Consider the following 12,503-nt stretch of genomic DNA (forward strand, 5'->3'; position numbering starts at 1 on the left):
CACACAGACACTGTAGTGGTAGGTCTGGGCCATGATTATAGGGGTACTCATGTTGGTGGCACAACCAGTGCTGCAGGCCCACTAGTAGCATTTAATTTTTGGGCCCTGGGCACCTCCAGCGCACCCTTCTTGGGGCTTACTAGTAAATCAAATATGCCAATCATGGAAAAGCCAATGACACATACATTTTACACAGGAGCACTTGCACTTTAGCACTGGCCAGCAGCGGTAAAGTGCACAGAGTACCAAAAACAACAAAAACGCAGTCCAACACACAGTCAAAACATGGATGCCAGGTCTAACACTAACCATCTAAAAAACAAGTAGAGTTCCAGAAGGAAATCAAATAGGTTTGGAAACTTCAAGCTGCAACCAACACTATGTCATTCCTTTTTTAAGACAGAAATGACAGAATGGTGACAACTTTTCTTTAACTAGAAATGTGCAATCTGCTGCCCGACTTGATGCATATGGTAGACAAAGGCGAACATAACCAAAACAGTAGGATATTATATTTTTAACAATTCACTACGGGTTGCTTCAAAAGAAGTTACACTTTATTTTTCTTTCTCCCAATTACCTGTTGTTTCTTTATGTGCCATTACTGTTGAGCTTTCCTTTGGAAAAAAATACAATTTATTTTGGGTCTTTAACCTCCTTTCAGGTCCAGGAGGTGGCGATTGTGTGTCTACTGATTTTAACTTGCCCATATTCAGAACAGACTGCTTAGTCCGCCCCGAGGCTTGTAACTTTTCAGTAGGACAGACACACCAAGCTCCTCCCTCAGAGACCAGTGACTTGTTCATGGCCGTTAAGGCCTCAAATCTCTCAGTCGACCTGAAGGATGGTGCTCTTCCCTGTGAGGTATCCAAAGTCTCCTCATGTGAAGTCAACTCAGAATGTCTATCTGATGATACATAAAAAATGTTCTCACTTTTCAGCTTTTCCTCTTGAACAGACTCCAACACTTCATGCACCACCATGTCCAGGCTGTTGAGCTTCTTAGGGGTGACCTGGTTTGCCTTATGAAAAGATCCTGTGTCTCTGGAAGAGGTGTACACACACATTCGGGAAACCGCTCTTTTCAGCCGATTCACAGGAGAAATGGGCTCTTGTTTTGTTGGTGTAATCATGCTGTGTGGAATTTCTCCAAATTCTACAAAACTGAAGGAGGGGGCAATCTTCTGCACTGGAGTCTTGGAGACGTAGGAATACAGGCAGAAGAGAGCATTGGCTGTTGCAGTCAGTGTCTCCACTTGTCTAAAGCGATCTGAAAATAAAAATCAATTTTCAATATTGAAGATTGGCTTTGAAGAGAAGTAAAAACTACCTACATATGTGAATGAATGGGGCCCTGCAGTAGTTTTATGGACTTTGTGACTGACATAAAGAAGACCCAACTCTAAAACTCAAGTCCATGCCTACCCATCATAAATGGTGGACAGGACTGTCTACCTGTATACCTATGATTTGATGGACAAGGCTAAAGTATGAGCAGTGAAGCACCCATGTACGTTTTGGAATAGGAGATAGCCAATGCCAGCTGGATGATTTTATAAAAAAGTATAAGACTCAACAGCTAGCAGGGTTGTGAAAGTTCTTTAAATTTGACATATCTGGAGCTTAATCTGTAGGCTGGCTGAATAAAGTAGGGCCACCTGCTTCACGCCACATAAACAGAAACAACATGTAAGGTTTGCAACAATAGAAAAGCTATTTCTGACGTACTTCTTACTCCTCATACAGGACTTGCAGGAATCCACTTTTGGTCAAAGTCAGGGGTTCTTGACCATGGATGGGACTTCACTAACCCTTGATGATTTTAGAATTGAAGTGAAGGAAGGTGAGGAGAGGAGAGGAGGGGAGGGAAGAGAAAGGGAGAGGAGACGAAAGAGGTGGGACAGAAAGGGACAGAAGGGCAGAGCAAGGATGGGGAGAGGAGGGGAAGGGATGGGAGAGAAGAGGAAAGGAGGGGGAGGGAAGTTAGGGAGGGAAACGGGTGGTGGAGGGGATTAGGGAGGGGATGGGAGAGCAGAGCGACCTTACTGCACAGATGTTGGCTTTACACTTGGGAAAATGTACCTGCCTTTCCTCTAATGGTCTATGCTATCTCCTTAAAGACAGTCGCTCTTCTGTTACACAAAGGTATGTTCTTATGTCAGAAAAACTCATCACTTTTTTCTAAATTCTAGATCTATTACTTCTTTTTCCTTTGTCATTTGTTCCTCTGATATGATTCATCTACATTTAATTTATTTTCCAAACTGTCTTACACTAGTAAAAGATACAGCACTGGGGTTTCTGGGGTTTGTTACAGAAAGAAAGGCTAAAAGTCACTGATTGAAATAAAGTTTTACTTCCACAAGCTACAGAAACTAAAAAGCCAGTGGCGTAACTAAGGCCCCTACAGTCCCCATAGTGAGGAGGGGGGAAGGGAGCTCCAACGCTAGGGCTCCCCCTCAGCAGAGTACTCAGGCCTTAGAGCTCCTGAGGGGGTGTGGAGGGGGCCCATCTATGTACTTTGCTTAGGGGCCTCCTTAAGTTTAGTTACGTCGGGGGCGTGGCCAGCAAGATGGCCGATCGGAAGCACTAAACGAGTGTTCCCGATCCTGGCTCGTAATCCTCCCTGATCCTGTAGCCCCCGGACCCCAGCGGACCTGGCAGCCAAGTCCTGGAGTCTGCGGGAGCTGAGGAGTGTACGGGGAGAGCGGTGGAGGAGAACGTTTGAGGCACTGGGCGCCGAAATCGAGCAGCAGGGGGGCATGCAAGCGGAGGGCCTGACCCTAAGATGGCGGCCGCGATCGTAGGCGTGATTTAATCGCGGCAAAAATTGGTGCAGGAGACACTGGAGCGGCGCAAATCGAGGGATGAAGTTTCCTGCAGGGGAGCCACTCAGAGTGAAGGGTTGAGTGGAATTTGACTCTTCGCCCCCCCTTGCTATCCCCTGCGAGAGAGCGGGTACACTGTTGGAGTTGGGACTCCCAGTTGGATTGGAGCCCTGCTGTGGTGATTGAGGCAGCGGTGGAGATCGGTGCTTTCCCCCTGCGGGGTTTACACAGGCCCTGGACGCTTGGGGCTCACATAGCTGCATTGGGCACACAGTGGCAGCTGGAGGTGTTGCTGGACTAGTTCTTGAGGAGTGACTCCTTTGCGTTGGAGATCTGCCAGAATTCTTGGGTTGCCCGGCTCTGGGGTGCGGAACTATCAAGCTGTGCATCGGATCTGTTGGCTCGGGTATGACACCTGCGCTGCTTCTACATATGCTGGCACCCCCACGGGGGTGGGAGGTTAAGAGACTGAGAAGTGTTGGGCAGCAGGAACACGGAATTTGACTGCCTGCCTCGCGCCTGGAGGGCTTGAGCCTGGCATTGGTGTGTCCCTTCGTGACTGCCACCCCAGCAGGTGGATACCATGGGCAAAGATAGAATGCAAAAGAGTATGCAGCAAACGCGAATGGACCAATACACGGTGCAAAGTTCAGGTGGGAGTCTACAAAAAGATCCCCCAGGCCCCTTGGAGAAAGGTGCAGAACCCACCGGTGCGCAAATCCTGGCTGCTATTGAGTCCTCGCGGCAGGCAATGCAAACTCAGATCGCAGCCATAGCGGTGGATGTCAATCTTCTTCGTGCGGACCTAAGGGTAGTGGTGGAATGCTTGGTTGCCACTGAGAAACAAGTAACGGGCATGCAGTCGGAGATGGATACGCTGAAGGCCTTGTGGCCATCCTTGAAGCTTAAACGCACAAGCTGGAGGCGAGGGTCGAGGATGCGGAAGGTAGGGCAAGACGGTACAACCTCCGCATAGTGGGCTTTCCCGAAGGTGTGGAGGAAGCAAATGTGGAGGCTTTCTTGGAAAACTTGATCCAAAAAACGTTACCTGAGGCACCCTTTTCAGCTGTATTTGTGGTGGAGCGTGCGCACAAAGCCTTAACATTGCCGCCGCCGGGAGCCACCCACGAACAATTATAGCCAAGATCCTTGACTACAGAGACCGAGATGTAATATTGCAGGAGGTGCGCAAACATGAAGATCCTACCTTTGAAAATGACACCTTCCGTTTTTTCCCTGACTATACCAGGATGGTCAGCTCCAGAGGCAACCCTTTGTGGGTGTTAAGCGCAAGCTTAAAGAACTGGGCTATACCTATATGCTATTGTTCCCAGCTAAGTTGAAAGTTCTCCATGCAGGTCGCTCGCACTTTTTTCCATCTCCTGAATCGGCTTGGGACTGGTTAGAACGGTGTGGCGGGAACGCAGGACTTCCTGGTTGGAAAGAGTTGCAGAAGGCCCAGAGGGACAGCAGAGGGGCATACTGCAGCCCGGAGGAGCACTCGCAGACCCGTGCCGGCCAAGGAAGCCCAGTGATTGTTCGTTCGGACGGCACCCTGAGTCTTGAACATCAGAGACAGGAGCGAGAGGAGGCCAACCTGTCACGTAGGAGGCGTCCTCTCCCGCTCTGGGTCCCCCAGTGTTGTGGGCAGACTGTCTCTGGATTTAAGCCCTGTGGGCACCTGAATGCTTCATTGGCCCTCCAGTCGGGGTGGAGCCACATACTTTGGTTTTGGGGGATTCTTTGAGATCTTCCCCCTGTTGTGCCCTCCTTCTCTCTCTGACCCCTCCCCTTTCTTTCTGATGCGGACTATGGATGGGAGGTAGCGGGGGTCCGGGTCAATGATTGTGCCGGGAGTTGCTGCGGAATGGTGGAGCTGAGCTAACCCCCGCCTATTGTTGTTGTTGTTAGTTCTACTTGAGGGTACACTGTGTGTGCGGGCCAGACGATTGGCGCGGGCGGAGTGTCGGAGCACTGTCTGGACCTGAATCTAGCTATCAAGCAGGAGTGGCGATCGCCTCCCTCTTCTGGACTATATAAGTGATAGCGGGGTACACACTCGATTGGGCAGACACTAGTTGTGGGAGGTATTTACACAGGGTGGGATGGGGAACTTATCTGTGGGTTCTTGTTTGAGTTGGAGTGCTATATTTGACACTGTAAGCGCTGTGAGTATCCTTCTGTTTAGGGACATCGACTTGTCTGGTTGCGCAAGCATGAACCGGGGAATTATATGGTGGGGGCCGTGGGCGGTTGGGGTGGGGGGATGAACCAGACGGGTGCTGAGGTGTGTGGAACAGATTAGACTATGGTGGGTACCATAACATGCATAATTACATGGAACGTTAGGGGGTTAAACTCCTAAGTGAAACTCTATAGAGTGCATACGTACCTTCGGCGGCTTTACATAAATATTGCTATCCTGCAGGAGACTCATTTGGTTGAGAATGAAGCGCAAACAGTGTAGAAAAGGTGGAGGGGGCAACTATATTCTGCAACCTATTCCTCCTGCGCTAGAGGGGTTTCGGTCTGGGTGGCCCCTGGGACTCCCTTTGTACTACAAAGTCTAAAAGCAGATGTGCAAGGACGTTACATATTTCTTCATGGCTTACTTGATGGCCGAGAGATCGTCTGTTGAATATCTACGCCCCTAACATGGATGATGCGGGATTCTATCATCAGATACAACAGGAATTAATATCATTTACAGAGATAGCCATTCTGTGGGCGGCGACTTTAATTGCGTCCTCGATGGAGACTTAGATAGAGACCCCCCGAAGTTGAATACGAAAGCGCATATGACTGCTAAACTGAGAAACGTTATGAGGAATCTCCACTTTGTGGATGTGTGGAGAGAAATGCACCCTTCGGCTATTGTGTTTTCGTGTTACACGCCCACCCATGGGGCTTACAGCCATCTGGACAGATTTCTTCTAGCCAATGATGGCTCTCTAGACATTTGCCGAGTTATCAGGCCCGGTTTTTGTCAGACCATGCCCCCCTCCTTCTAGAGTGTGAGACGCACTTGCACAGGCCAGCGATCCCCCTGTGGCGGTGGCGCCCAGACTTACCAAGTGATCCGGAATATAAAAAAGATCTCCAGGATGTGCTAGTTGGATACTTTCATATGAACTGGGGTACGGCAGGGACCCGAGGCTTAGAGTGGGAGGCACTGAAAGTTGTTATTAGAGGGGAAAGCCTTAGTAAAACATATGGAATTAGGCAGCGTCTGGAGCGGGAGCTCACGAGGCAGGAGGAGTTGTTGGCTACTCTACAGCGTCAAGTTGATAATGGCGACGCTTCAGAGGTGGATTGCCTAGAGGTGAGAGGTAGAATTATGGACCTCTGGGATAGGCTAGAAAATTATGTCCGCCGGAACTATAGGCAGCGCCTATTCCGGGAGGGAGACCATTCTGGGCATATGCTGGCTTGGCTCCTCCGACGAGAGACCCCAGTCCCCATTATTCAGTTGCTCCGCAGCTCCTCTGGGGAAAGGATTTTAGGGCAGCTAAGGGTGAATGCGCACCTGCGATTTATTTATGCCGCACCACGGAGAGCGGGCGAGATCCAAATTCAGACATACCTGAATGGTCTCCAGTTACCTCGCCTTACGACAGCCCAGGCGGAGGAATTGCAGAGAGAGGTTTCATTGGACAATCTGGGAGAGGCGTTGAGTGGTATGGCGACTGGGAAAGCACCTGGTCCGGACGGGCTGCAGTCGAATTTTATCTTACATATTCTGCTGTGCTTCTTCCTCGACTGTTGGAAATATTCCATGAGGCGCAAGGGGAGGGTCTGCTACCAGTGCATATGTGAGAAGCTCTGACAGTTATGCTACCAAAGCCAGGAAATGAGGTTGACGACCCCAGCTCATATAGCCCGTTATCCATGCTGAATGTTGATGTTAAACTACTCGCTAAAGTGTTGGCCTCTTGGCTGAGTAGATTGGTGACGCATTTAGTGCATGGGGATCAATGTGGTTTTGTGCCGGGGAGGGGAACTCAGATGAACATACAGCACTTATCGCATGTACTTCACGAGACTCGATGCTCTGCGTTTCCTGCAGCACTGGTGGCGTTAGATATGGAAAAAGCAATCAACACCGTGTCATGGGCATACCTATGGGAGGTGTTGCGCAGGATGGGCATTCGTCCTGCCTTCTTATCCTGAGTGCGTCTTTTATACTCGGAGCCCCGGGCGAGAGTGCGTACAGGGGCGATTGTGTCAGACTCCTTTATGATTGAATGCGGCACACGGCAGGGTTGCCCCCTGTCGCCGCTGCTGTTCGTGTTGGCCATGGAGCCACTAGCTATTCAACTACGGACTGGTTTGGATGGTTGGGGTATCCAGGTGGGGGCAAGAACGCACATAATCTCATTGTACGCAGATTATGCTCTAGTGTACGTATCAGAGCCTGAACAGGCGGTCCCCCTCTTGTTGGGAATGATGGATGATTTTGGGCAGGTGTCGGGTTTACGCGTTAACAGACACAAAATGGTGTTGTTCCCGATGGCAGGTCTGTCTGTGATAGGTGCTTCGGAGCTGCCCCAATTGGGCTTAACCTGGGAGACTGAGTCCTTTTCATATTTAGGCATCCGAGTTGCTCATTCGCCACAATTGCAATTCAATTTAAACCTGGGTAGAGTACTGGAGGGCCTCCGTGCATCTATTCAGTTTTGGACCTCTCTACCACTATCAGTTATGGGTAGAGTCGCGCTCAGTAAAATGATCTTGCTTCCTCGCTGCCTATATGTTATGCAGAATTCACTCTGTGAGCTCCCTCTTTCGATATTTCGGCAACTAGATAAACTGCTCTTATTCTTAGTCTGGGCAGGCAAACGATGCCGTGTTCGCATGGGAATCCTGAAATTGGACCTGGCTGATGGTGGCTTGGGAATGCCAGACTTATATTTATATTACTTGGCTGTGTTGCTACAGTATGCAGTCCGATGGTGTGAGGATGCGCCCAATCTAAAAAAGGATTTGTTAGCCGGCTTGGTCTGTGTGGAGCGCCTCCTGCATATACTAATGGGTGGCTCTAGGGTTCCGCAGGGCACCCCTACCTTGTGGAGCAGATGTTGAGGGCTTGGGAGAGTGCAGTGGTGCGGGTCCTACGTAAGGCCCCATATGTTCGCCTGCTCCCCCTGTGGTGGATCCAGCCTTTTACTAAAGCTGCTGAGGTAATGGATTTTGCACAGTGGCGTGCAGGGGGTTGTAACAATGCTGGTGACTTATATCCTAACGGCACGTTCATTACGAGGGAGGAGACAGACTCCATGTTTGGTATAAGTCCAAGGCAGTTCTTACAATATGCGAACATTTCGCGGACGGCCAGAGGCATTTGGACGTCCTTTCCGGAGGAGCCCATTGAATCTCGCCTCCTGGCATCATTGCTTGATCCCGGAGGTGATCGGGCCTGCTATCCCAAACTTACAAAGCTCTCAAGGGTGACAGACTGACTGACCTTCAGGGGATTAGAGGCCAATGGGACACTAGTCTCAGAATGGTGCTCACAGATGGGGAATGGAATAGGACCCGTTCTTTGGTGCGGGATGCGACCAGCAATGCTAGGTTTAAGTTGACGCACTTTTATTACTTACATAGAACAAACCTGACACCTCAATGGTTAAATAGGATATTTCCTTCAAGGCCTTGTAACCGTTGTGGAGAGCAGTCGGCTACATTTAATCATATGCATGGGTCTGTCCAACCTTATTGGCATCAAGTAGTGAAGACGCTAAGGGAGGTTACGGCTGTGAGAGTGCAGGTGACAATGAAGCACTGCCTGCTGGGCCTGATCCCGGTCCCCAAAAAGGGTCGGCAAATGGCATATAGATTTGCACAGCTGGGGCTTTTATTGGCAAAAAGGTGCATTGCGATTCGTTGGGCCAGCCCGCACCCCCGCTACATGTTACTTGGTTAAATGATTTAGTTGAATGGGCTACTGCAGAAGAGTGCCGTTTGCGGAGGGTTCGATTAGATGAGTATGCTGACCGAGATTTGGAACTCTGGCGTTCCATGATTAATGAGCTAACTGGTGTGCAGGAGAGCGAGGATGAGAGTCCCTTGACTGATGGGTCTGCCCATTGAGCTCTGGTCGTGGTTGAGCCTTGGGGTGCTGGACCAGGGGATTCCCGCGGCATGAATGTGTGTCTTGGTGTGCCCAGTAGGGCATGTTTCCAGTCTTGCTACTTGAGGGGGTTACTGTGTCACTCAGGGATGCTGCTGTGTTTCCTTGCTGAGTCTCCCTCTCCCCCCCAACCATGCCTATTGCACCAGATGAATGACAATCATTTGTAGCACTGTCCGCTGGTCTGTCAATGCTTACTATACTTACAGTGTACTGTTGTTGGTTAATATGTTATAGTGTACTGCATTGTCTCTGAAGGGGTGGGCACTGCTCTGTCGGGCCACTGTGGAAGTCATGTTGGTTGGGTTCCCTAATCTAACAACACAGATGCCTTATCTGAACTCTTCAAAATGTTATGAACATAAAAGGTGTGATTGGTCTGATCTTCCCCCCTCCTGAAAGCATTATGTAATAATGTAGTACACAGTTGTATGTGTCTATCTTATGCATAAATTAACAAGTTAAAAAAAAGTTTTGTTACGTCACTGTGAAAAGCATTACAAAAGTGGACCAAGACGTTCTACACAATCCTTGTATGTGGGTGTTCATTCCTCTTATTTGACAACTAGTTCCCTCAGGCCAACTTGTTTTGAAGTATTGGGTGGTAAGTCTGGAAAAATATCCTTGCAGAAAAGTCACAGTATAATCCAGTTGATTTACCATGTGATTCTTATTATCAGAGTTTTGAATGGCAGATACCTAGAAGGGAAGAGTTAACTGCAAGCAAATACGTTTTCTGAACAATACCCCCCACACAAAGTCCTTCAAATAATACCAGGAGTCATTTGTACATGGAAAACCCTGGGTTCAGGGAAAGTTTACACCTAAATCATAAATAAAAATTGGGTGTAAACACTTTTTGCTCCTGCTTTTGGAATTATAGTGGGACTTACAATGAGTCTGAAGGTGTTATCGGTGTCTCTGGATCTAGATAGAGTGGTCATAAACTTAGGGCATATTTACAAGGACCTGGTGTATCGCTCTGATGTGCCAGTCTCCTTGTGTCACCTTGCACCTCCCTAACAACACCACGGTAGCGCTGTATTTACAATACAGCGCACAATGGCTCACATTAGGACAATAGCATTCTTGATGTTGATGTTGGTGTGGCGCTTTGCTGAACTAGTGTAAAAAATGTTGGTGCTAGTCCATCAAAGCACATGGAGGACCATAGGCTAATGCACTAGCATCACTTTAAGGCCTGCCTTGAGCAGGCATTAAAAAATGACGCTAAAATGGCACACTGAAATCTTGTAAATTTCACTGTGTCATTTTTTGGGCCTTCCTGTGGGGGAACGCCCCCTCTCATACATTATACCAGGTGCAAGTATAATGTGGGGCAAGGGGTTACAAAGTGGCCCAGTGCTTGTATTGCGTAACTTTGTAAATATGGCGCAGGGTGGGGGTCTGGCTAGCGCCGTCTTAGAGTAAAAATATTACGCGAAGGCAGTGCTAGGGGGTTGTAAACATGCCCCTTACAGTTAAGATGACAAAATGGTTTGTAGAACTCTGGCCTGTTATAAGTAATCAAGGGCCTGATTTACAAGGCCCTATTGCCACTGGAAAGTCACTTATAGTGATGCTCCTGTGGGCTATGCACTGCGCCATATTTACAAGGTGGCAAAAAGCCACTTTTTGTGGCTAAAGACCACCTTGTAAATATGACCGCTTCACACGCAGCACTTTGCGTGGAAGGAACATGCAAAGGGTGTTGCTGTGGGCGTGCAACAGCAACATCCATTGCATTTTGACGCTGCCCCAGATGTACAAGTTTTTGTAAATCTGAGGCAATGCCAAAATCTAATGCCACCCCAAGGGTGGCATTAGCATGGCGCAACAAGGAGAAATGCTCTTATTTCTACTTGTTTTTTGCTCTTTCTATGTGTACTGCAATATGCAGCACACATTGAAAGATGAAAAGGCCAATGAAGATTGTTTTTGTGCAGGAAGGGGCACCTTCCTGCACAAAAACAATCTACCCTGCAGCACAGCCATCCTTACACAATGGCTTTTGCATTTCTCTTCCGACCAGGAGGTGGGGTGGGAGAGACATGAAAGGAAAGGAAAGACCTTTCCATTCCTTTCATGTCTCTTGAAGCATTTCTGCTGCCCGATCGCAATGTGATCGGGCAGCAGAAATGCCCACTAGACACCAGGGAATTTTATTTTTTTGTATATTTCAATAAAGGGAGTGTCCCTTTGGGCAAGGGCCGCTTTTGAGGGTGACAAATCATTTTTAGGTCATTTCTGACCCCCTGGGGGCAGATCGTCCCTAATATAATTAGTCCGATCACCCCTAGACACCAGAGATAATTTTTCTTGTTTATTTTAATTTTTTTATGTGCGGGGAGCGACCCCTTAGGAAATGGTCGCTCCCGGGGGGCCAAATTATTTTTAGGCCATTTCTGACCCTTCCCGGGGCAGAAACCACTAGACACCAGGGATTTTTTTTTATCAATACTTACGCATAAGGGGAGCGGCCCACTGGGCAAGGGCTGCTCCCCGGGGGGGAGCAAATTATGTTTAGGCCATTTCTGCCCCCCTGGGGGCTGATCGGCCTAATATAATTAGGCCAATCTGCCCCCAAGGGGGGGCAGAAAACCCCTAGACACCAGTGATTATTATTTTTTTTATATGTGGGGAGTGACCCCTTAGGCAAGGGTCGCTCCCTGGGGGGGCCAAATTTTGGTTAGGCCATTTCTGCCCCCCCCGGGGGCACATCACCCTAATATAATTAGGCCGATCTACCCCCGGGGGAGGCAGAAAACCCCTAGACACCAGGGATACATTTTTTTGTTTATTTTTTATTATTTTTATAGGTGGGGAAAGGGTCGCTCCCCGGGGGGGGCAAATTATTGTTAGCCCATTTCTGCCCCCCCGGGGGCAGATCGGCCCCACTAGACACCAGAAAAATTTATATTTTTTATGCGTACGCATAATGGGAGTGGCTCCTTGGACAAGGGCCACTCCCCAGGGAGATAATATTTTTAGGCCTTTTCTGTCCCCACCTCCCCCCGGAAGCAGATCGGCCTAATATAATTAGGCCGATCTGCCCCCGGGGGGGGGGGCAGAAACCTCTAGACAACAGGGATATATATATTTTTTTAATGTTTTATGTATGGGGACCGGGGGGGCAGAAAACCCCTAGACACCAGGGATACATTTTTTTTTTTTATATATATGTGGGGAGCGACCCCTTAGGCAAGAGTTGTTTCCCGGGGAGGCAAATTATTTTTAGGCCATTTCTGCCCCCCCTCCTAATATAATTAGACCGATCTGCCTCGGGGGGGGGGGACAGAAACCGATGGACACTAGGGATTTTTTTATTCTTTTATGCTTACGTATAAGGGGAGCAGCTACTTTGGCAAAGGGCCGCTCCCCGGGGGGGCAAAATATTTGTAGGCCTTTTCTGCCCCCCCCCCCCGGAGGCAGATCAGCCTAATATAATTAGGCCTTTGCTGCCCCGGGGGGGGGGGGGGGGGCAGAACCCTCTAGACACCAGGGATATATATATTTTTTTATTTACTTTATGGTTTTATGTATGG

At 48.9% G+C, this 12,503-nt stretch overlaps 1 protein-coding gene across 1 annotated transcript in view; it reads right to left on the reverse strand.

The window, feature by feature from the left end:
- Nucleotides 1-535: 535 nt before the first annotated feature.
- The window catches only part of TESPA1 (thymocyte expressed, positive selection associated 1), a 523,617-nt gene continuing 511,649 nt past the window's right edge, over nucleotides 536-12,503 (reverse strand). The window contains exon 10 of the mRNA XM_069231034.1: nucleotides 536-1,270. Within this exon, the coding sequence (XP_069087135.1) occupies nucleotides 558-1,270 (713 nt within the window). The 3' untranslated portion in view covers nucleotides 536-557. The remainder of the gene's footprint in view (nucleotides 1,271-12,503) is intronic.

The sequence above is a fragment of the Pleurodeles waltl genome, chromosome 4_2, assembly GCF_031143425.1.
Source record: "Pleurodeles waltl isolate 20211129_DDA chromosome 4_2, aPleWal1.hap1.20221129, whole genome shotgun sequence".
NCBI classification, from domain to species: Eukaryota; Metazoa; Chordata; class Amphibia; order Caudata; family Salamandridae; genus Pleurodeles; species Pleurodeles waltl.